Source organism: Chelonia mydas, chromosome 22 (assembly GCF_015237465.2).
Source record: "Chelonia mydas isolate rCheMyd1 chromosome 22, rCheMyd1.pri.v2, whole genome shotgun sequence".
NCBI classification, from domain to species: domain Eukaryota; kingdom Metazoa; phylum Chordata; order Testudines; family Cheloniidae; genus Chelonia; species Chelonia mydas.
Window position 1 is genome coordinate 8,241,459 of NC_051262.2, and position 25,625 is coordinate 8,267,083.

General features: G+C 49.7%; 1 protein-coding gene across 12 annotated transcripts in view; it reads left to right on the plus strand.

Annotated features, from left to right (window-relative positions):
• Nucleotides 1–25,625, plus strand: part of NTM (neurotrimin) — a 682,503-nt gene that overhangs the window by 588,817 nt on the left and 68,061 nt on the right. For all 12 annotated transcript variants that reach the window (XM_043533929.1, XM_037882399.2, XM_043533930.1 and 9 more), the window contains one exon: nucleotides 2,171–2,296. In XM_043533929.1, coding sequence (XP_043389864.1) covers nucleotides 2,171–2,296 — 126 coding nt within the window. The remainder of the gene's footprint in view (nucleotides 1–2,170; nucleotides 2,297–25,625) is intronic.

The window sequence follows — 25,625 nt, forward strand, 5'->3', positions numbered from 1 at the left end:
TATTAAATGTGATAGGATGGTCCAATGAAACCCTATAACAGAAAGGCAATTATTTTCTTTTCAGTTCTACAGGGCTATTTTCATGACAGTTAAGAGAGAGTTTGTCTCGCAGAGACCTCCTCTCCCATTGGAGATCACACAGATTACATCCCATCCCCTGCTCACATGGCAATGTGACATTGAGGGAGGCTTTAGCTGTTTTCTTTCAACTGTCTTTAGTGCACAGAGCACTAAGCCCCTTTGGAATATGTCTTGTCATGCTGTTTCCTTTTGCTCTTCATTTCATATCCGTTCTGCTCCTTCCACTCTCCTCCTGCTCATGTGTCCTTATAGCCAGGACTCCCTGTTCCCCTGTATGTGTCTATAGCCCCTCATGGCCAATTTGGAGTCTGCTCTGCCAGGTTTCAGAGCATAAGCTTTCGTGAGCATCCGATGAAGTGAGCTGTAGCTCACGAAAGCTTATGCTCAAATAAATTGGTTAGTCTCTAAGGTGCCACAAGTCCTCCTTTTCTTTCTGCTCTGCCAGACAGCTTTAGCCAAGGGAAGCCACATGCAGGAACACAGCAGGGAAACTCCCTTCCACCTACCTCAGAGACACCTGTTCCAAACCCTCCGGAGTAAACATGCTCATCGGAATAGTACAACAGACATAAGAAAGGGAAATACTTATTCACAGAGGGATGGATGGAGAAAAACAACAGGGGGAGAAGATAGGGGGAGTGGCAAAACAGGGTTACATCCAACATGAGGACCCATGGACCCAGGGCTACCACAGTATAAAAGGATAGATGCCAAGAGCAATGTGTCTAGACTCAGACGTCAGGAATCCCGGGCAGAGTTCCAGTGCAGCAGTGAGCCGTGGGTGCAGAGCCAATGCTGGGTGTAAGCAGACTAAGCAATTGCTTAGGGCCCCACGCAGCTCAAGGGGGCCCCCTATTCACTTTTCATTATGTGTTGTGGTGGGGGGGGGAGGCCAAAAGTATTCCTGCTTAGGGCCCCCAATGGACTAGCACTGCCTCTGCTTGGGTGCTCCTGGTTATCTTCAGCGCCCATCCGCTATCAACAACCAACCCGTCCGGTGTCCTGCTGCTCTCCACAAACCCACACAGAGTAACAACCCGTCTCTTAGCTAGCTACAGCCTCCCTCCTTATTCCCCGTGCAAAGTCACAAACCCCGGTACTCACAGCCCTATACAGTTCTGGTCAACGGTGGCTCCAGTTTATGCTTCCCGTGTGATTCCTTCCTGGCACAGTGTTCCTTCAGGGTCCCATCTTGGGACGTCCCCGGTGAGCCACTCTGTTCCTCCCAGGCTTTGAGCTGATTCTCGCCTGCTTCGCTGTGCGAGGGCCTACTCGCTGTAGGAGCCTGGAGCTACAGACACCCCCACGTCCCTCTCACGCTCCCTCTCTTGACTCCCCTCCCCTCAGAACAGCCGAGCCTTGCACTGCCTCAGGACGAGGTTTTAAAGCGGCTGTGCTCCCTAAACCCCCCGGGGTTACACATCCTACCCTGGACATGCTGCCCAGCCATCTGGTTCTCTTCTCCCCCATGCCCTCCCTGGACATTGGTGAATAGCAGCGCAAGTGGCTCTCATCCCTGAGGGCACCACTGTGTTCCTCTCCTGTGTAGTGGCAGCTCCTGGAGGCAGCTAGGCTGGCTCTTTCTCCTGGCTTCCAGCTTCTTTCAAAGGCCTCCAGGATTTTCTTCATGACTTAGAGGTAGCTGCAAACAAGGGGCTTGAATCAGCACCGCGCCATGCGAGAGCTCTGGGCACCCCACCAGTGGGAACTCCACTGGCCCCAGTTTGGGAACGCCTGGCAGAGAGGGTGTTTTCCTCCAGTGAATCCTCTTGAGGACATGATTCCAATGGAAACGGGGTGGGGAGAAGGTTAAGGAGGGATCTGGGGTTAAGCATATCCGGGAAGGAAGTGGGGGATGGGGGTATGTCACCTCCAGGTCCTTCACTGCCATGTTAGATGGGGCTGATGGGCTGTTGCTTAGCTGGTAATTGTGAGATGGGGAGAATCCACCTACACCTACAGCTGCTCATCCACAACTACTCACAAAAACTCCCCCTGGCCCTCCCCAACACACACAACCTGGAGAATTAGAGTAAACTGTCAAACTGGAACCTGCTGCCTCCTCACTTCTCCCTGTATGTCATTCCAGTGTCTCCCAAAATTGTTGAGATCTCTTCCGATATCTCCGTCAACGAAGGCGGCAACATCAGCCTCACCTGCATAGCCACAGGCAGACCAGATCCTACAATCACCTGGAGGCACATCTCCCCCAAAGGTAAGATGGCCACATGCGGCCTCATGCATTCCTAGTGCTATCCCTGTAGGGGCTTAGGGGCACCAGCAGTTCCCACACGCAAAGACGGATGTGTTGCACGCTGCAAGGAGGGGACTCCGGATGGAGGCTGGAATTGTGGCCACAGAGTATCTGCAGTTCTGCCTGGTGGCCTGGAAGGAAGACTCCATCCTTCCCTGCCCCAGGAATTGATCCTGAGAGCACAAGCGGTTTAGACTGTGCCACTGAACAGAGGATTCAGGGTTAACATGGCACAAATTCTCAGTTGTGTTTGTGAAGAACCTGCACTAAGTGTGAGTTTTATCATGATCGTGGGCTGAATGCTTTCATCAGACTAATGTGATAACTGGAGATCTTAGTGAGTGCAAGTCTGATCAAAGGCAATGTTTTGTTTTTGTGTAGGACCTACAAAAAACGCTATTTTAAAAAATGCAATATTAAAAGTTACCATTGGGATTTCTATATCAGTAGCCAATGAGAGCTGGAAATAGTAGTGCAAAAAAAAAAAAGGAAATCCACTAAACAAATTGCATGAATTGCCATCTCTCGTTAATTAATAAACAACAGAGGTCTCTAACAGCGTGGATTTGATTACTGGAGAGTTAATTCCTATAGGCACAAATTCAGTGATGTCAGATCACATTTCAAAATACTTTCCCAGTGATTTTATTTAATTTCACTTTGAGTTGTGCGATCTCCAGCATTTCTCAGATGCTGTTGAACCAAGGGGTTAGATCGGTTCGACTAGGATGATGACTGGAAGGCTTTGAGTACTGGGGCTCTGGTTGCAGTGCCCGCCAGCCAGCTGTCAGGTTAGATCAGGGCAGGGTTTGATTGTCTGCGATATCGGCAGCTCTCTGCCGTCACCCCGCATGAAGTGAAAGAACCTCAGGGCTGAATGCATCTATTAGACAAACTTAACTCCCCTGAGAAACGTATCCATTTGCCCCACTTGTTCCCCAGTCTAAGTCTATGTTAATCACTGCAGTGTCTGAGTGCGGACCCCAGCGCTCTCAGCCGACCCCAGTGCTTTCTGCGGCTGCTGGGCCAACTCATTAATCCCCGTGGACAGAGAGGGGTGGAGCAGGGACCCCGACACTTCACTCTGTTCCTTTCCTGTCGCTGACAATGAGCACCTTTTCGAACGGGTCTGTTACAAAACCCAGCCTTCCCTGGGTGCGTTGGCCTCTCTGCTTGAGATGGATGCACCCCACGTGGGCCAAGCTGCCGAGCAGGCCCTTCATGTGGGTGATGGATAAAGTCCGTGCCACAGATCTCTGTGTGCTTCCTCCCATTGCCGAGCATCTAATGGGACTGGATCAAGGTTACTGCCAGTGCATCTATCACGATCAGCAAGCGTTTATGGTAGGGCATCTCTGCACTATTCCGTTTGCTCCCACTCCCACAGCTATTCATCTCCTTTCTTTCTTTCTTTCTTTCTTTCTTTCTTTCTTTCCCTCAAGTCTCTTTTCTTCCTTTTCTTCTCCCTCCCCCATAACCCCCTTTCGCTCTATTCCCCATATGCCCCTCCCCATCCCTGAGGTTCAGGCACTGCTGTCTTTCAGAGGGGCTGCTCTCTCTCTATGCTGGCATCCAGCAGATTCCTTTCCCCAGGGGAGCTTTACCTGGGCTTGAACCAGATGTTTCCATTTTACGTAGGTCTTAGCTGCTATGGAAACTGAGGATGCACCAAGGGGAGAGGAGCGAGCTAATCAGAAATTACCCGTGGAGTTGGATAATTTACAACAGTAGCTGTTACCAGATTTCTGGCCCAGATTAGAGATTCTGCGTTTGAAACCCAGTAGAACTAATCACCGCACAGACCGCGTGGGGCTGGGCTCTCGATAGCTGGGAGTGCCAAGCTCAGAGTTGGCACAGGGCAGCTCCGATGCCTGCCTACCTACCCATTTATTGCCAGACATGCCATCTCTCTCTCGCGTGCTAGCTCAGGAGCTGTGACTGCACCTGATCTGTCCTCTGTCTCTCAGTGTCTCCACCCACACCCACTGTCCCATCTCAGCACCTTTACAATAACTGGGTGGGGGAAGGGGCGCCTATCTGTGAGTTGATTATTTGGCTGTCATCTAGCTGTGTTTGGGCATCCTGAGACCTCAAGGTGAGCTACATGCTGTGAAAACGCCCCAGCTTTGTTAATCCCAAGCAACTGCATTTGGACGTGGTTCTGTAAAGAGCCTGACGGCGGATCCTTCTAAGAGGCACTGTGGTTCAGAGGAGCAGGGAGGGGACCGTAAGCCATGGATCTGGCTTTGCCAATTGTTCCCCGATGACCTTGGACGAATCACTGCCCAACCCCATGCCTCAGTTTCCCTCAGCTGGATTCTCTGCAGTGGGCGAAATGGTGAAAAAGGGCCACAGGGAGTTGGTTATAGGTCCCATGGTTTCCAGCACCTGCATACATTTGAGTGGCTAATAAGCATATGTAACCTGCGTCATCAGTGTGAGATCTTTCAGTGACCACCCTTATGCCAGGGCTGAGGCAGGGATGGCTGGTGTGGAAGCTGGTTCCGCTGCCTTTCCCTGCAGGAGCTACCCTATGTAATGTGAATTTTCTGCTGCTGTTTTCTAGCTGCTTTAAGTCCAGTGACTCATCTTCCCCCCGAGCTCCTTTCCATCCACCCCCAGCTCCTGTGACAACAGAGGAGTCCTTGGTACCTGATTTCTAGAAGCCTGCATTGCTCTGGTACAGAGTGATATATATGTAGCAGCTTGCACTCATAAACCCCTCTGAATGCATGGTGCTCATCACTACAATCTTAACCACATTACGGGAGCTGCATTCACACCACTTGTTTCGAGGGGGGCCGGAGGGGGGGGGATGCTTTTCTGGTGCTGACCAGGTTGCTACTTGTTGCGGGGGGCGGGGGGGGGGGAGGGGAGTGAGAAGTGTTATTTCCACCATTTAACTCTTCTGCTAAGAGCTGGAGCAGGTGAATTTCCTGCTGGTGCCGTCTCTGTCACTGAGTCACAGGGGCTTTGAGTGATCTCTTCTGTGTCTGTGGCTGAATGCTTAAGGCCTTTGAGGAGTTCCCCTGCAGGAGCCGCCTGCCGTTCCTTTGCACATGTCTCCATTCACGGGCAGCAATCTTTCCAAATTCCTCTTGCTGTGTACGGAAAAAACAATAGGATCATTGCGGCAAACGGCTTTTGAAAAGAGCTGTATAAAGCCTATTCCAGTTTAGCCAAGATCTCATTCCATAACCCACGCGCTTTCTCTCTGTCTCCTCCTCCCCTGGGACTCTCATTAAAAATATATGCTTCTGTTTTTTTGCTTTTTGCCAGTCTTTCCTTTTTTTTGCCCTGCATCCTTTCTAATGTGCAGCCTGCTCTGTTCTCCCAGTTCTGAGACCCCCCTCCCTTGCATCTCTGCCGATGCCCCTCACTCTGCAGCAACCCCCCTCATCTTTTTATTCTGCACCACAGCATATTATTCCAGCCCGGCACCTCTGGTAAAACTTAAATAGCAAATACAGCCATCCCGCTGGGTCAAGGAAGAGCAGGTGCTTGAGTCGTCTGTAGTCTAGTGGAGCGGGGCAGAGGGTCTGTACAATTGCTTTGTGCAGAGATCCAACAGCGTTGTGACTCCTACCCTGACTTTTGGTGCATCTCTGCTGAGAAGTCCCCTCCAGCCATCAAATGGGACCAGGAGGCTCTAATGGGCAGTTCAAGTTCTGCCAGACCCACCAGGCACCCTGCCTTCAAATATCCGTTCAGCAAAAAGGTGTCAGAAGGCTACGCTCTGGCATCTGGTAGGCTGACACCAGCGCCCTGGCCATCAGCACTGGTGTCAGAGCCCTACGAGGCACTGAGATCATTAGGATGGCAGTCAGGAGAAGATTTTTCAGCTGTGTGAAATGAGGAAGCAGGAGAGAGAGAAAGACAATGAAGGTCAAGAAATAACACACTGTGTGGGCGGCAGCAGCATCCTTCCCGAGAAACCACCCCCACTGCAAAAGAACCTTCTTGTGTCACTTGTGCTGGAGACTTGCCCCCGGGGTGCTTTAGAGATGCTCTAAATTGGCTGATTTTGGAGACAGATCTTGCACTCTGCTAATTACTAGAGATGGGCGAGGTTCGCATTTCACAGCACAGAATACATTTGGCTTCACCCTGAACTGAAAATCCAGCTCTGATGCAGTTCAGATGCCAACCCAAGTCGCACAGCTGGGCCCCTGCTCCCCAAAAGGGATGGAGTCCAAACGCTCAGGGAATGGGAGAAGGTTTTGCCCCGAAGCCAGATTTTGGGGTTCCAGCTATCACTGCTGCTTCTATCTTTCTGAAGAACATATGAACAGCCATACCGCGTCAGACCCATGGTCCATCTAGCCCAGTATCCTGTCTCCAATACCGGCCCGTGCCAGATGCTTCAAAGGGAATGAACAGAACAGGGCAATTTCAAGTGATCCATCCCATTGTCCCGTTCCACCATCTGGCAGTCGGAGGTTTAGGGACCTGGAGAGGATGGGGTTGTGTCTCTGACCATCTTGGCCAATGGATTGGACTGGCAATACCTCGATTCGAGGACGATGTCTACCGCAGATTTACATATGCGTCCTGAGATGACTCGGGAGTCCGATCCTGGAACTGCAAATCCACCTGCAGTAGGTACGGACATTTTGTGGCAGGCCAACTGCCTGCTGGGAGAAAGTTCTTTCTTTTTCCTTCCTTCTCCCTCTCTTTTCAGCTTTGAGGTCAAGGCGCTTTTCCTCGAAGCGGGCCACTGCCTGAAGGAGGATATGGCACCATTGGGCTTGCTCCTCCCAGCTTGTGATGTTCACATCAGTTTTCTTAAGATACGCGTTCAGTGAGTCTCTGCAGCGTTTCCTCTGACCACCACAGGATCTCTGACCATGGGCGAGCTGAGAGTAGAGGGCTTGTTTTGGGAGGCAAGAGTCTGGCGTCTGCACACAGTGTCCAGCCCAGTGAAGTTGGTGCATTAGGATCATTGGTTCAATGCTGGTGACATTGGCTTCAGCGAGGATGCTGACATTAGTGTGGCGATCTTGCCACTTGACACAAAGGATCTTCCAGAGGCATCATTGGTGGTACCTCTCCAAGCTCTTGAGATAGGTCATCCAGGCTTTACATCCATAGAGGAGTGTAGCAACAATTGTCTTGTAGACCTGGATCTTGGTGTCCTGCCATAGGTCATGGTCCATGAAAACGCGTTGGAGCAATTTCCCAAAGGAAGCACTTGCGCACTGGATCCTGTGCTGGATCTCACTGTCGATTTTTGCATTTTGAGAAAGTTGGCTACCGAGGTAGCGAAAGTGCTCCAACTGTCTCCAAGTCTGACCCTCGATGGTGATTTGCGGTGGGTCATGTGCAAGGCCTGAAGCAGGTTGATAGAGCACTTTAGCCTTCCCCATATTGAGTGAGAGTCCTAGGCTTCAGTCAGCCTGGGACTTGGCTAATAGCCATTGATGGATCTGTCCTCCATGCACGTCTCTAATTCTTTCTGGAACCTAGTTATATTTCTGGTCTTCACAACGTCCCCTCATGAATTCCATAGGTTGCCTTTGTGTTCTATGAAGAAGGACTTCCTTTTCTTTGTTTTAAACCTGCTGCCTGTGTATTTCACCAGGTACCCCCTAATTCTTGTGTTATGTGAAGGGATAAATAACATTTCCCTGTGTACTCTCTCCACTCCATTCAAGATTGTATTCACTGTTAGCAAATTCCTCCTCTCCCCGCCGCCTCCTTAGTCGTCTCTTTTCTAAGATGAATAGTCCCAGTGTTTTTAATTTCCCCTCATATGGAAGCTGTTCCATCCTCCTAATCATTTTTCTTGCCCTTTTCTCTACTTTTTCCAATTCTAATATATCTTTTTTGAGACAGGGCAACCAGAACTTCACACAGTATTCAAGGTGTGGGCGTACCATGGATTTAATAGTGTCATTATAATATTTTCTGTCTTATTATCTATCCCTTTTCTAATGATTCCTAACATTGTTAGCTTTTTTGACTGCCGCTGCACACTGAGTGGATGTTTTGAGAGAACTCTCCACAATGACTCCAAGATCTCTTTCTTGAGTGGTAACAGCTCATTTAGACTCCGTCATTTTGTATGTATAGTTGTGATTATGTTTTCCAGTGTGCATTACTTTGCATTTATCTACATTGAATTTCATTGGCCGTCTTGTTGCCCAGTCACCCAGTTTGGTGAGATCCCTTGTTACTCTTTACAGTCAGCTTTGGACTTAAATATCTTGAGTAATTTAGTATAATTTGCAAACTTTGTCACCTCACAGTTTACCTACCTCTTTTTCCAGATCATTTATGAATACATTGAACAGCACTGATCCCAGTCCAGATCCTTGGGGGACCCTGCTATTTGCCACTTTCCATTGTGAAAACCAACCATTTATTCTTAGCCTGTTTCCTGTCTTTTACTGATCCATGAGAGGACCTTCCCTCTTACCCCAAACTGGGATACAGTATCCTATACCGTCAGGTTGCGGTCACTCAAGTGTTTCCGTGGTTACTGGCCTTTTACTTTTTTGGTGTAAATCTAGTGGTGTCATGGTGACAGCAGTATTGTCATGTGCGTGTCAGCAGACCCATGCCAGACTCTCTTGGCTAGGCAAGAGTGCAGCTTCACGAGCTGTGGGGGACAAGAGAACCCTGAAAGTGAATAGAGCGGTCGCTCTAATAGAGTGAGAGGCAACACTGCTGGTGAACCTGGGGGCACCTATCCGTGGATACGACAGAAATCAGACTCATCTGTAAACAGGTGGCGTTTGTGGGGATCCGAGGCACATGCTCAGGTTCCTTGTGCATAGGGCTCTAATGCAGGGATCTGGGCTCAGGGATCCATTCCAGATCCAAGGCTTGAGGGCGGTCCCACTTAGAATGATTGCCGTTTAGCATGATGGATTCCAATGCAAGGGGCCAGAATAGTGACTGCCAGGGTAACGAGGCACCCTGATGTACGGCTGAGGCTGCGATTATTAATAACAAGCCAGTTCACGATGGCTTTGCTGATGGAAAATTCCTGTTTCATTCAGTGAACCTTGGGGTTTGCCTCAATGGGGAGGATTAGAGACAGTAGTTGGGCAGGGTCCACAGCTGAAACTCAGCTGTGGATTATCATTAGCATCGCCATGAATCAGGGTGACCTTTGGGCCAGACTTCATCAGCGGTTTGTATAAGAGAGGAAGGGTGGTCCAGTGCTCAGGACAGTCACCTAGGACTTGGAGAGACCAGAATTCAATTCACAGCTCTGCTGGGTGGCTGTGGGCAAGTCAGTTAGTCTGTCCGTGCTTCAGTTCCCTGTCTGTAAAATGGGTGCACTAACACAGACTCCTTCATCAGGCTGATATTAATATAAATACATTAGAGGTTGGCAGGAGCTCAGACACGGCAGGAATGGCGTCCAAATTAGGATCTAAGATAGATGAGATTTTGGCCCAAAAAAGGCAGAGGTCTCATGAGATCCTCTGCCCATACTTGCAACAGCAGCAAAGCTGGGACTAGACTCCAGGCTTCTTGATGCCCAGCCCAGCCCAGCCCCCTGTCCGCTACACCAAGCCAGTTCTCTCTAACTTTTGGCAGGGCTTAAAAGCAAGGCAGGGAATCTTGAGATGAATGAGTTGGTGGATTGGAAGTGGATTTGTTCAGGCTACTTGGTCTGTGAGAGCAGTATGGAGCTGGGCCGTGGGGCGGTCGGGGTGTTTCAGGGAGCCGGGCAGAGTGTCGTCGCTGGGCTGCAGGGTGGTCAGGGCTTCGTGGGGAGCTGGGCCGCAGAGCATTGCAAGGGAGGGGGGTCGTGGGGAGCTGGGCCACGGGGAGGTCAGGGGCGTCGCAGGGCTCTGGGCTATGGGGTGGTCTGGGTGCTTTTCACCTGCTGTGGTTCTATCCATGATGCTCTCCTGATAAACACGCCTTTCTTTTGGAAACAAAACCTTTCTGCCCGCTCTCCCCAGACCAGGCTAACAGCCGGGAGAGAGAGAGGCCCATTCTGATGCGCCATTCCACCCCCGCCACACACCCCCCACGCTCCATGAGTGATGTAGCGAGAGGCAGCGCGTGCCAGCGAGGCAGCCAGGAGGCTCACAGCGGTGTCCCTGTTCCGGATAACGCGCGCGCACAAAGAGAATGAGAAACTTCACATTGTGGTGTTGTCACTCTAGCCCTGTCTCGCCTTGTGAGCCTGTGGTGCATTCAGCCCATTAAAGCCATTACAATTCAAAGAATTGTGAACCCCCTGCCGAGCAGATGGAGCAGAGTCAGGTGCAATGCAGAGGACTCGGAGAGGCTGATGTGAGGGGCTTGGCCATGGGAGGATGTGTGGTGGGTGGGAAAAGCTTTAAAAAAAATCCCCTTGCATTGTGGAAACTGGAGTCGATCAGGGGATCTGTCTTTCTGTCCTAAGTTATCTGTCTGTGCCTCTCATCAGTCAGTTTGGCTACATCTATAGCGCTTATCACTGTGCGACCCATCCATTGCTGAGTGGGAGGATCGCTAGGGAAAGAGATTGCCTTTTAAACAGTAATATATCTAGCCCTGCAACAATTGTCTAAGCAATTTGCCAAGCAGAATCCACCTCTTTAAGGTCAGTTCTCCAGGCCAGGCCAGCTCAGCTCTCCAGAAAGACCAGTTTTGAGGCCTCAAGGACATTCACAGCAGATGTTGCCCCTTAAGCCAGCTACGTTCAGTGTCTCTAGTCCTCGTGGTACTTTGGGTAGAAATGGGCGTGCTTCCTTGAGAGAGTCAAGGAAACAGATGACACGGGAGCTGAGACAACGGTTGATGGATGAATTGGGTTATTGATAGTCGGGGTAATAGAAAGAGTTTTTTTGAAAGCAATGGCGAAATAGACTGATGAGTTGAGGTGTTCATGCAGGGAAATAGGAAACCCCAGTTGCTGTCTAACTCAAAAAAGAGACAGTTTGGTCATACTTTATATGAAGGTGGTTCTTATAAAGGGTTAGTAAATGGCTAATAGATGTTTTAATAAATGATGAATCAGTTGTTGCAGATTGTTACAGAGTCTGATAGGTTATGCATAAGCGTGACATCTAATCATTTGTAACACCTTCTACTGATGTGCTTCTGAGTGTCCCGAAACCATCTGTATCATGCTTATACCAGCTAGTTATCACTTATTAACCCTTTATCAACCATTTAGAAATGGAACCTTAATATAAAGTTTTGACCAAACATTCCAGCGAAATAAACACCGGAGTCAGAAGAGTTTGGATGCTTTGGTCCAAAGGACTCCAGAGGATTTTGGTCCAAAGGACTCTAGACTCCAGAGACTGGGAGTCAGGACTCCTGGGTTCTATTCCAGGCTGTTTCATTGTTCTTGTTAAATGCAGTCATGCTCTCTCACCCTTGTACTCCTGTGACAGGCACTTTGTAGGATATGTACATTAGGGAAGGTTTTTGTAGTCTATAAAGCTCACTATGTCGCATCTGGTATGATTAAGTGAGTGAATGTGATGCGAATAGAGTATGTAAGATCATCTTGTCTTGGTCTGTTTTGTTTTCCTCCTCCTTTCTTCCCTCTGCTTTGTGTCTGTCTATGCTGCAGCACGTTTCTGGTCAAGTTCCTTTCAAGAATCAAATGAGTACCAGTGAGTCCTGACACCTGGCTCTCAGTTGGATTGTCTTAACAATTGGCCAGAAATGATAGGAGCTAGAGGGTCTGGTTTCCTCCCAAAAGGCCAGATGAGGCTTGTTGAGGAAAGCAGCGTAAAGCGCCAGAGAAGCCCCAGATAAAAACAGCTCAACTGAATTTACGGGGTGATTGAAACACTGGAAGACACCAATCTCTGGCAGCTTCTTGCAGGCTGGGAAACCTGGGTTTTTTGTTGTTGTTGTCTGTAGTGTTTTGGTGATGTCCTTTCCCAGCTCAAGGAGATGAAATAAAACTTTTATTTCACCCTCAAGAGCGAGAAGGCACCAGTGACTTGTTTTTTGAAAGCCAGACCCGCCACTCGAGAACTCACTGGTTTTTGCCTCTGTTAAGCCAGGCCTGAGATCACACACAACTGTGACATGTAATCATCTGTCAGCACCTGCTACAAATGTGCTCCTGACCATCCCTGAGCAATGCCACTCATATCTGTAACAGGCATATATCATTTATTAACCCGTTATCAAACATTTAAAAATGGAACCTTTGGACTGTGCCTTTCCATGTGCTGTGACAATTCCCCTTCTCCTTCAGAGCAGCAGTCCAGGGGCTGGATACCTCGGGCTCTCAGCATTGTACCTGGAGCCTTTCTCCCACATGTGTCACAACTTCAACTCCAGCAGTGGTTGGTAGAGGCCAAAAGTTGTTATTTTCTGACCGGTGTTTGTTGGCCCATGTGGAATATGTTTGTGGTTATCAACCCAGTTCTTACAGGGCAGGTGTCCATCACAAAATAGACCCTTAATTAACACTGTTTTGTTCCATGCTTAGCGTAGGAGACCGGGGGGTCAGGACTGCTGGGTTCTCTCCCAGCCTGTGTCGTTGATCTGGGGCAAGTTACTTCATCACTCTGTGCCAGTATCACCATCTGAATCAGAGGTCTTGATAATGCTGCCTTTTCTGGTGCGGACTGGTTTGCGAGGCTCAGCTAATGATTATCCATAAGGCACTTTGAAATCCTCAGGTGAGAAGGACTGTAGGGGAATACGGTATTGTTGATCACCCCTTTGGGACAGGGAGGGCAAGGACTGATGGGCCACAGAGATTGGACGCCCCCCTGCTCGAGGGACTTCCCTCCAGATCAGGGATGGCAGGGCAATGCAGCAGGGAGGCAAATCCTGCTACTGTCTGTGTTGTGCATGTCTTGGGGATAAGCAGAGGACTGGAGTCTCTAGGGCTGTCAAGCTGGCACCTTCTTGGCATGGTAGGTGCTGTCTGGGTTTCTCATCGGTGTCCCTTTCCAGTTCGATCCCCATACCCTCTGTATTTTTAATACCCTCCCTTCCTGTTTTCCCCCCTCATTTTTTGTCCCCCGTAATCAGAGGATTCCCGTGGCCTTGCGGCTCCTTCCCATTTTGATGGCTTCACCCTCCCAAGCAGGCATCACGTAGGCTGGCACGAGCCCCGCCTTCTCTGAGCATGGGCATCACCCAAGAGTCTTTGCTCAAGTGTCCCTCCCACTTTGTGGTGGCCCCTCCCCTCTCCTGATGAGAACGAGGCTGCTGCTCTGTGGCTCCGCCTCTCCCATGGTAGGGCACCTCCCACCAGCGCTAAATTCTCCAGATGGGTTGGGGAGGCCATGGCATGGCTGTGAGCCATGGGGAGGCCTGTCTTTTTCAGTCTGCAGATGAGAATGTCATCTTCATCCGAAGAGCCAGTCCCAGGCCTGGGATCCAGCTAAATTAACGGAAGCATTTCAGCAGGCTCCAGTCCTGTTGGCAGCTCAACCATCCCCTTGTTTACTGTTGAAATAATTACTGCTTTGCCATAATATTAGCTCTGAGCCGTGACTCCATTACCATTATCGCCAGAATATTACCCATTTATTATCTCCCAGCATCCCTGGAAGATGAACACTAGGCTTTAGAGACCAATTGTTTTACAGCAGACAGGATCTTGGTGTGCATTGTTTAATGAGGTAAACTACATTATAGGCAGCATTAATTTGGCTGCAGTGCACTCCACTCAATCACTGCTAACCTGTAAATCTGCCACTGTTTTTGATGTGCACTTCATCACACAGGGCTGGAGAGATCATTCGTGAAAAAGGTCACTTCCGACATCACTGAGGCAGCGAAGGGGGGAAAGGGCTGCATGCAAGTCCGGGGGGGAGGGGGGGGATGCTGTGCACATGGCACCCACGCCAGGCCACACTAACAGAGCCCCTTATCAGGCGCGCCCAGCTCTCCGCTTGCCGCTGGCACTGCTCGGTGCAGGGCCATGGGAGATGAAGTGAACAGTAATGAGCATGGACTGCGGCAGAAGAGACAGAAGCAAGAAGATAGCAATCTCCAGCGCTGTCTCGTTTGCAGCCCGCAAGGGGGCTGGGCAGCATGGGCCAGCCACGTCTGGATAACGCACCAGGCAAAACCAGGCTGTGCCGCAGTTACCTTAAAGAGTCAGGACATAGGTCAAGGGTCATTAGCTTAACCCCTTCCCTCCTAGGAGCTGTGTATGTGGCTTGGTTTGCCTGTCTGTCTGTTATATGCCTGTCTGTCTGTCTACAGTATTCTGTCTGTCTGTAGCATGTCTGGAGAGACAGGATGGGCGAGGTAATATCTGTTATTGGACCAACTTGTGTTGGTGAAAGAGACAAGCTTTTGAGCTTACACGGAGCTCTTCTGGTCTGTCCGTTATGTCTGTGAGTGGAAGAACAAGCCTAAGAGACTGTTAGTTCTGATCCGTTTGCTTCTTTTGTTTTGGAGAGAGATTTATTGGGCACAGCGTCAGTGTAACTCGTAGCAAACACTCACTCATTTAACCCCCAGACAGGTCATCTTGCCCCTGCGAAATGAGCATGTAATTCACAACACATGCATGCTGTGACCAAATGAAGGGAGCCTGCTCCAGCTCCTGTGAACTCAATAGACATGTAACGCTTGAGATGCTGAGCATCTGTAGCTCCCATTTCAGTCCATAGCAAAACATCATTGACTTAATTGGTTCAGCAGGATCTGGCCCGATGGGAGCTGTAAGGTGCTCAGCACCTCACCAAATTAGGCCTTGAGGACCCAAGGGCCAAATCCATCCCTGGTATAACTCTCTCTGATGCTCTTGGAGTTACACCAGTGAAAAAAAGAAAAGGAGGACTTGTGGCACTTTAGAGACTAACAAATTTGTTTGAGCATAAGCTTTCGTGAGCTACAGCTCACTTCATGCTCAAATAAATTTGTTAGTCTCTAAGGTGCCACAAGTCCTCCTTTTCTTCTTGTGAATACACACTAACACGGCTGCTACTCTGACACCAGTGAACAAGTTTGTTCCAAGGGTCTAATCCAGATCAACTGGCTTTAGTGGAGAATGCGAAAAAATGCCATTATGCCTTAGTCCAGGAAGTAACCCTCTGCTAGCTCATCTTCTGTCAGTGGAACAGACTCGGCAGCAAACACTAGTGAGCGTTTGTTCCTTCCATCGTTTCTGAGCAGTGGGGATTTTTCTGATTTCCAGTATGGCTGAGATGATTGAGCTGAGTCGGTTTGTTTGTGCACTGGGCTCTCCAAATTAAAATCTGCATTAAAAGAATAGAACTCCCCCAGCCACAAATGGGTTGATGTATTTCTCTGAACTCTCCAGCTTCCAGGAGGAATGCATATTACCGATATGTGGCTTTGCCACATCCTCTTCTCCCTCCTCACCACAGGCAAATTGTTCTGGATTCACTAACATCAGGGTATGACTCTTCCCGCAGTGTTTCTCTACAAGTTAGCAATAGACACACTCCAACCTCCGAGCGCCCCTTTGAGTGTCCAGCCCTGGTCCCCTGGACACGCGCAGTATTCACAGATTCACTGCTCCCAAAGAAGCAGTACACCCCAACTTACCAGCTTCCCCTCAGAACACTGCTATGTTTAAGACACAGCACTCAGATATATTTATAGTGAAAACAAGTGCAACATTGTTTAACAAAGTATAGAGATTCAAGAAGTAGTAAATAAAACTATTGGAATCAAATGGTAATATGTAAAATAAAATCAAAGCACATGTTCTAGAGCCTAGACTTCATTGGCAAGGTACTTTCCTGTCTAATGAAGTTTAGCTCTCCCAAAGTCCTTGCAGCATTTTCCAGCAAGTTTGGCTGTGACTTGCCTTTCCTTAGACAGAACTCACTGACCATTTGTCTCCTTGGGGAAGGATCCAGGGTGTACCTCAGTATTCCCAGCTATACCCCCAAAATGTTCTTCACTTATAAACAGGATACTCCCCCTGCTGGTTTTGGTTTTTTCCTACAGCTTTCCTCTCTTGTCAAATGTGCAATCTCCTGATTAGTGTCAGGCCCAATAACACAAATAGGCCTCTGTTGTGAAACGGACAACACACCACAGATACATGACAAGCCAGAGAGAGATAAGCATCTCTTCCTTCCTGACTGACCTGACCTTGACCCGCCATAACTCATAGCCCTTAAGAACATAATTTTTAATGCAAGATACATATTTCCTTAAACATTAACTGTACACACATTTACCAGTGATTGTGGCAGCCATTGGGCTATTGGTTCTTGGTGGAGACCTCAAGTTTACCACCCTTTGGTAAATTTAATATACATTCATCTGACCCAGTGGGTCCCTATGAGACTCTGTGCACCCCTTGTGCCTTTGCCAGCTGGCATCAAGACATTCTTGGGTCACATGGTAAAGGGCAGGATACATAGATTGCGAATTCTTTGGGGCAGGGACTTTAGTGTTGGATGTTATAGAAGGATGGGGTTTTTCTTTCTTTCTTTCTTTCTTTCTTTCTTTCTTTCTTTCTTTCTTTCTTTCTTTCTTCTTTTTCTTTCTTTCTCTTTCTTTCTTTCTTTCTTCTTTCTTTCTTTCTTTCTTTCTTTCTTTCTTTCTTTCTTTCTTTCTTTCTTCTTTCTTTCTTTCTTTCTTTCTTTCTTTCTTTCTTTCTTTCTTTCTTTCTTCTTTCTTTCTTTCTTTTCTTTCTTTCTTTCTTTCTTTCTTTCTTTCTTTCTTTCTTTCTTTCTTTCTTTCTTTCTTTCTTTCTTTCTTTCTTTCTTTCTTTCTTTCTTTCTTTCTTTCTTTCTTTCTTTCTTTCTTTCTTTCTTTCTTTCTTTCTTTCTTTCTTTCTTTCTTTCTTTCTTTCTTCTTCTTTCTTTCTTTCTTTCTTTCTTTCTTTCTTTCTTTCTTTCTTTCTTCTTTCTTTCTTCTTTCTTTCTTTCCATAGTAGGAAGAGAGAGAAAATGAGTTTGAGCCTCCCAAATTTCCTCCCCCCTCTTTAGCAATCAGAGTGGCTGAAGAATGGCAGCCTCATTTCCCCGGTAAATGTGGTGCATTGTATTCGTGGCTCACTCGGGCTTGTGCGGCACTCAGCTGGCATTGTGAAGCGGGGGAAGAGCAGGGGACGGGAGTAGCTGAGATTCAAGAGATCTCCACACAAATTAAAACCTTTTATCAGCCTCTAATAGCTGTGCAAACTAATTATATTTTGGCCAAACTTTGCCAGTGACTCCCCTGAGGTATTATTATAAAATTCTGAGCTGTGGAATCGCGTCCCCATTCTGTCAACACCAGGAGGCTTCAGCTACAGAAAACTCGGCTCATTTTAGCTGCTGTGATGAGGTTTGCATAAGCTGTAGAGGTTGTGCTTGGGGAAGTTGGGAAGCACAGCTGTATTGTAACATGTGGCCTGGGCTTGTTAAGCAACACAGCTAAAGACAGGGCTGGGCTGAAGGGAAGAGCAGTGCAGGGTTTTTTTTTGTACAACTCCTGACGGCCTGCCTCATTCTTGTTTTGCCTTCCCATAGGCTGTGGCTATTGGGTGTGCTCAGTTGGTAGCATAGAGGGTCAGTTGACAAGTGGAGGGGGGAGAGTGGTGGGATTCCCCCAAACTCTACCCACAAACTAAGTTCCACCCGCTTGTGACACCAACATGAGACTGTGCTCATAGTAGATGGTGCAGATTGGGGTGTGTTTGGTGCACAAGTGAAACAGCAATGCTGATGTTTAATTCACATCATTAGGCTTCAGAGTGAGCGCACCATTTAGCTGAATAAAGGGCATTCGTCACCTCTCTGAGCTATTGTTTCAGACTGTCTGCAGACTCAAGACAGGTCTTCACTAACAAGTTAGGTGAACCCAGCTGCGTTGCTCAGGGGTGTCAAAATCCACACCCCTTGAGTGACGCAATTAAGCTGGCCTAATCCCCAGTATAGACAGCCCTACGTTGACAGGAGAATTCTGGTGCTGTACTGCTGTAGCAGTTGAAGTGTAGACATAGCCTCAGGCAGATGTCACCGTATCGGTTATCACTCACTGAACAGTTAGTGGGTTTTATTTGCAAACACAAGGTTTAGAGTTAGGCTCTGATTTTTACTGGCGATCTAGCCCCCTTGCACCACTCAGGCTGTTAACACACCAGAGCTGGGGCTGGCCGGCACCAGGATCAGGGAGCCATACAGACCCCAACAGGCGCTCAGACACGGGGGAGAATCTCTCCCTGCATTTTTCTTTTTACAATGAAAGCTGAGTTTCTGGCACCCAAGACAGTGCCCCCAGGAAAAAGCACCTGCTTGCTCTCAGAGCTCAGTTGAGGTCCTTACTCATCTCTTCCCTGTGGTTCCATGAACATGGGCTTCAGGAATGAGCCCAAGATGTGCCGAGTAGCCAACATACAGCTTTGGGTTAAAGAATATGGCCCCGATCCTGCAGCCTTCTCTCATATCAGTCGTCGCCGCTCACTCCATTGGTCCCAGTGACTTAATTGGGGCTCAGCATAAGTAAGGGTTTCAAAGACCAGGGAGTGGGGGGCACAGATGTTAGACCTGAGGGCTGTTGCACTGGCTCATGGCAAGCATTTGGACCAGGCAATTTCCCCTCGGCCTGCCCTTCTCTGCACTCCGCTGCTGTGAGGACCCTGGGTTCCTAGCCAGAGGCTGAAGGAATGGAGGGAGGAAGCCGCTGGCAAGTGGGCTCGTCCCTCACCAAAGGGCCCTGAGTTGCATTCTCATCCCTGCCATCTGCTGCCCTGTCTCATGGGCTCCCACAATTGGCTTGTCAGATTCTTGACTCCTTCCCAGTTGTCACTAATGACACTGCAGGTCGGTAAATCATGTCAGGCAAAGAGCTGACAATGAGAGAGAGAAAGGGGGCGGGCCCTCTGCCATGCCGGGAGATAGGCTAGTACCCGAAGCAACTCCTCTGGCTAGGGTCACACTTAGACCCACTGTCTGGGATCCTGGGGTGCATCTCTTCTGGCACTCAGGGAGCTGGCAGTATGCATGTATGTATGCTGACTCACAGCCCTGAGTATGCGTCCTGCACTTTTAGGGGCTGCGTAGGTATCCTGGCCCAAGTGCCCTGCCCATGCAGCTGGTTAGATATTAAGGTGAGGGGAACCTTAGAAATATCAAAGGAAGAGAGAGAAAGAAAGCAAGATCCTGTACTAAGAGGCAGTGGGTGTGTCTCACGGCTCAAGTGCTTTGATGTGGGGGAATCCCACTGCTTTGGGAGCTGAGTCCCCCTGGCATTAGTATCCTGAGTTACAGAACTCTAGGCAGGACCGGATTTGCACCTTGCGCGCCCCTAGGCAGGGTTCCCACACTGCCCCCTGTGGCTGGGCCAATGCGGGGGGCCCCTGCTCTGAGCTGCCCCCCACCGCCCATGGGGGCTTGGACCTCTGCCCCCCCCCCGGGGCTGCCGAGAGCTGCAGGGTCCCCCCAATGCCTGCAGCAGCTCAGAGCTGCAGGGGACCCCGCTACCCAGAGGCAGACAGGAGCTGCAGGGTACCCCCACTTGCCGCAGCGTCTCGGAGCTCATAACTGCTGCGGGAGGCAGGGATACCACCACTTTTAACTTTTAGGTGCCCGACTGCCCAGTGCCCCTCTGCCCTCAGACCCCCAACTGACCAGTGCCGCAACACACACTGCCCAGAGCTCCCCCACAAACCCCCCCGAGACCCACTCTCCTGCGCCCTGCTCCCTGGCCGCACTCACCGGCCCCACTGGGAGGTGACTGTGTCCGCCGAGCTGAGTGAGGAGCGCTCCGGCAGGGCTGCGGGAGGCTGTCTCCCCCTCCGCCTGCCCCACCACCTGCTGGGACCCCGGGAGTGGCAAATTTTGTATTTTTAGGCACCCCTGGAATGTTGGCACCCCTAGGCACGTGCCTACTGTGCGTAATGGGAAATCCTGCCCTGTCTCTAGGTCTTTTTTTCTCTTGGCCAGCATCCCCCCCCATCCATGCCAGGCCGCAACATACTTGTTTGCATTCCTGCTGTGAAGGATCTGCAGCTGAGGACGAGGCAAGGAAAAACCATGACGTGTCCCAAAATCCTGCAGGCGTGGTGTTGGGCCTGGTGGGAGGGACAGACCCCAGTTCCTCCCTCCTTCCCCCCAGTCTGCCTGACAACTCTGAGCTCTTTCTCCGCACAGATTGCTGGCTAATGGGGTGGAGCTAGCTGGAGTGCTTTCTATTAATGGAGCAGAATATAAACAGAATAAAGCCTTCATTTCCCAGGCTGTGGTTTCATTATTAATACACTTTACAGTTCACGGCTTGTTCATTTGCTTCCATGTTTTCTCAGCTGGTGTAATCTGCACCTCGGAGTGAGAACAGTCATAAAATTTCCATTTCCAGTTGAATGTGCGTCCAATTCTCCGTGAAATGTTCTATCTGTCGTGAATACGAAGTGCACCAGGAGCCCAGAGCTGCAGGATTAGGCCGGGAGGATTCCCAGCACCCTTTCAGGTCTGGGGAAGCAGGGAGGGTTTGCCGGGGCATAGGTGCAAATCCTGCTTATAGCTCGAGTGGCCTTGAGAGCTGAAGTGATGAAGAGAGGAGTGTGTGGGGTTCCTTGGTGACTGCTGGGAAGCAGGCAGAGAAAGGTGGAAAGCTCTGAGGGGTGAGGAGAAGAAGAAGGCAATGTGGCAGAGGGGGAAATGGAAATTGGATAGTGGAAGAATAAGAAGGGCATAGGGAAAAGAAAGAGAGGGAGGTGTGTGTGGATGAGGGTTGGGGAGGGAGAGGAGGAGGGAGAAAAGATGAGATATTGGGAAAAGAGAGGGTGGAGAGGAAACAAAAGAGGGGGTCTGAGGCCTTTGTCAGAGCTGGGATTAGAACCCAGGTCTCTTGATTTTCCCAGAGCCAGTGGGGGATAATTAAAAAAAATGGCTGTAAATGTTTGCATTAATTCCTAAACAACTCCACGTGAGCTCTGCATGGGTCCCTTCCACAAACGTTGACTCCATCAAGTTGCAACAAACACTTGCAGAAGGAGCTATAAAGTCCTTTTCATGAGCCATTGCACGGGGCTTGTGCGCTCATCCAGTCAGAGAGCAGAAACCACACCATGTGACTCAGCTGGCCAGTGGCAGGGTACCAACCATGCTCCAAGAGCGAACAGCAAAGAGTCTCCTAGATTTATTTGAGATCAGTTCCATTTTGTGTGTGTGTGTGTGTGTGAGAGAGAGAGAGAGAGAGAGAGAGCACGCACATGCAGTGGCAATGTACTCTGTGCATGGGTACACGTGTGAAAAATGGTTTCTCAAAGGATTTGGAATAAAATCATCATCTGCTCGTGGGTACACAATCCGTACTGAAAAAAGGCAAGATTTGTATGTGAAATCATCCATTATGAATTAGTCCTAGACCCCCACTATAAAACCTGTGTTGTGCAACATATGGAACCCAGGGAGTGATGAGTGTGACAGCTGAGTGTGAGAGTAGTATTGTGCATGTGTGTCCTGGAGTGTGTGTATGTGTGTCTGTACTTGTGCACATCTGTGTTCATGCACCTCTGTGTGTTCTCATGCACTCAGATGTGCTTGTGTGAGGAGTGGGCGTGTAGTCACACCGGTGCAGAAGGTGTTGGTGCTTTGATCCTCCAGTTCCAAAGTGGTAAGAGAGGGCAGATCTCTGCAGTGAGACCAGGACTGGGAGGGAGAGAGTACCCCACGTGTATCATTGGGATGGCATCACCCTTGAGCATAGATGTCACCTGCTGCTCGGGGGCACTTGTCTCGAGAACTCATTTCCCGTGAGTGGAGCCTCTCCCAAGTTTCTACTGCGGTATCTAAACTTTCCCAGTGGCCGTGTTGCCCAAAGAGTCCGTACTGGGATTGCGTGCTCCTCTGGAAAGCCTGCAGAGAGTGCGGCTGGCTAGGGGTCCAGCCAGAGACAGTGCCAGGCTCTGGTTCCCTCCCTCTTTTCCCCCTCTGGCTCTGACATTCTTCCTCTTAATGTTTAATTTGGATCACACCTGCCTAAATTTTGTTGTCCCATGGCTCCGCTCCAGCCGGAGGCAAGTTCCTCCTCCTCACGGCTTGCTAAGGGATTAGGATGTTAGCTGCCTGTGACCGGGGACAACCAGGCTGCTTTGGGCAGTGTGAGTCTATCAGGATTTAAAAGCTAAGCAGGGTTAGGTTTGACTTAGCACTTGGCTGAGGGACTGCCCAGGGAAACCCGAGGTATTGCAGCAAGTGGGGCTGCTGCTTTGGCAGGGGACACTGTTCCCTGGGAGGCAGCATTTTGTAGGGGGGTTGCGTGTTTGAGAGAAGTCATGGAAGTGGAGACCCTGATCCTTTGTGGTCACTCAGGATCCTGCAATATTTGCATGAATATTCGGCTGGGCTGATTCTGTTCGGATGCATGCTCTCTTCTTCCTTTGGCCTCCGAAGCTGCGTGTGTGGTTTAGCTGTGAAGCAACTGCCCCATGCGGGGGTTGCAAAGCACGTTGGGATCCTCCAGGATGAAAGGTGCCACTGCAAGATCAGATGATGGGAGGATGAAAGGAGGAAGCTGCCTTTCAGGTCCACTGGACTCCCAATGGGTTCAGGGCAGGAGGCTGGGAAGTGGCAGCAGGGTATGGGTCAGAGGTCTCTATGCAGCAAAGGCATTTGAAGATGGGGAAGTGAGATGATGTGAGAGCAGGAGGAGAAGTGAACTCTTATGAGTGAGGCCAGGGAAAGAGAGGAAGGAGAGAGAGAGAGGGAGGGAGGGAGGGGGTGGATTCACACAGCGGCTACAGGCTTAATGGTAGCAAGGGCATTCTCAACAGCTGGAGACACAGCTGGCACTGTGGCGGGGAAGCTGATGCAGTTGGAGCTGCATCTGTGGAGAATCCCACATTGCCCTGGGGGAGGCCTGTTTAGGAAACCCCCCCTCTGTATGCACAGCAAGGCAAGCCCTGGCCCTGAGCTGAATGGGCAGGCTCCAGAGATGTCCTGGCCCAGCTTCTCCTTCTCTGCTGAGACTGCCAGTAAAAGTGCCCATTAGTGCTGATTGTCTTAGGACCCGATCCTCAAAAGTAAGTGGGTTTCTACTTTCCACTGAGGCTAAATACCTTTGTGGATCCCGGCCTCCGTATCTTTTGACAAGTGGACACTTGTCCACTGGGAACTAGGCTAAGAACCCGCCAGCACTTTCAATGCAGGCCACCAAACAGCCTGAGATGGTGAGACATTCCAGTTGCTCCTCTGCTGAGGCCTGGATTTGATCCCAGATCCCAGAGATGTGGGGGGCTCTGTAACTTATCCCATGCAACCACCCGCTTTCATCCTGAAGGATCACAAAGCGACTGCCAGAGTATATAAAAACAGAGAATAATTTCACCTGCCACTGAAAGGCAGCCACCTCTGGGGTAGAACAGGCAGCTGCGGAACAGTGTGTAGGAGTGCTACACAGCAGTTCAGGGCACAGGACTGAAGGATGTTCTATTGATTTGAAACTGCAGGGAGAATTTCGGGAGAAAGAATGTAACAGAGAGAGGTCTAGACGTTGCGGACAAAGAAAAGCCTCTCATTTTGCCCTCAGACGTATGCATGGTGCATGCAGTCACCTGCACATGCACGTACAGTGAGATGAACTCCATGTGCAAAACAGTGGGTGCAACCTTAGAGGCTAAAGACAGACTGCTTAGAAAGTTGGTCTTTGGTTTGTCTCCTTGCGTAATGTGTCGTCTCTCTTCTCATTCTCCCCGTCCCATGCTTTTAGTTCCCTTTCTTTCATCTCTTTCACGTAATCTCTCTCACACGTGCGCTTTCTTGCAGTAGTTTTCCCCTCACTTTCCCGCTCTCTTTCATGAGTTTTCTCTTCCCTGCCTCTCTCACATTCAAGTTCTTGCTCTCTCCCTTCTCTCAGACAAATCCCCCCCCTCCCCGACTCCCCCAGGTCAGCACAGGGTTCCATCCTGCCATTGACTGACACTTTGAGACTGCTCAGTCCCTGGGAGGTTGACGCTGGTAGCACAGACATAGCTTGGGCTAGGGCTGGAACAAAGACTCAAGTATGTGCTTCCCCCCTCAATCCCCTTTCAAGCCAAAAAAAAAAAAAAAGCCTCTGGGACCTCGGACAAATAACAGGAGAAAGGACAATAAAACCAACTCCGAGTCCGTGCCCAGCTGTGGTGATAATTCCCCTGGTCCGGAACTTTGAAGTTCCCTTTTGCTTCTGATTCTTTGCTGAAATAGATTCCGCCCCAGTGTCCTGCACTTCAGGGGGGGAAGGAGAAAATAGTCCATTTTTCTCCCATCTTCTCTCTGTCGAGTTGAGATAATAATAGTCTTTTTCTGATCCCCTGAACTTTCCCATCTGCTTGGTAAAACAATGGCAATTCTTTGTCCTCACAGTCTCCCTCCCTTCCTCGCTTTTATTTTTATCCTCCTCCACTATAATTTAAAGCCACAGCAATGCTGTAGCCTGTGAGAGGGTTTTTTTTCCCCTTGCTTTAATACACTGCTGTTATTTATAATGGCCTTTCCTCTCAGAGTAACACATCCCTCCCCCGCGCACACATCTCTGCCCACCTCTTGGGCAATGGAGCTGGCATCTCACATGACGCTGCTTTTGTCAGAGGAAGGCGTGAGGCTCGGTGGGGTCTCGAGTTGGCCTGTTGTTTTTTGTTGGTTGAGAGCTTTTGCTCTGGAAGATCAGCGCAAAAAACGTATATATCTCTCCATTTCTGTGAGGTCTCAATGAGAGATCAAGACGTGGGGCAGAAGGATGGGGGAGTTAGAAGCTAGAATACCAGACCTTGTCTCTGAACTTGGTGGGTTCTCAAAGGCCAGTCTGATTCTCAGTTTCCTATGGGCTGCGTTGGGAGACTGGGGTTCATAAAATAGGAAGACTGATACCTTCAGCACAGACCAGCCACACAGGCTTTCCCACAGTTCCTCTCCCAACGTCCCTCAGTCCTGACCCTCAGCTCCACTGCTATGCCAGCTCTGCCAGTGCACCACACAGCTGATCCTCAGCACCCCCTGGTCTTCTAACCCAGAGCTCCCAGTGCAGCCTGCCAGTGCATATCAGTTCTGTTCCACAGCTTTCTTACCACTCTGCCGGTGCACCTCATTCCAAACCAGTTGTGTCCCCTGACTCGTGGCATGCATGCTGGGCTGAATGGACCCCATCCACAGCCATTCCCGTTCTGGATGCTCTTCTACTGTTACACCCAATCCTGACCTGCAGCCCCTACCCACAGTCCTAGCTCTATCCTCCAGGTCTTGTCCTGACACGCTGCACCCCCTGCGAGGACAGCCCCAGCCGTCTTCCCTTCCTTCTGCCCATATATTTCCCAGGCTACTGTCAATAAGCAGCAGTATTCCAAATGATCCTCTGGAAATGGAGATATCAGCACCATCAAACATGAGGGACAGAGCAAGGCTGCTGGGTTGGAAAATCGCATGTCTGAAAAAATCAAGATGGGCTCCACATGATGGAG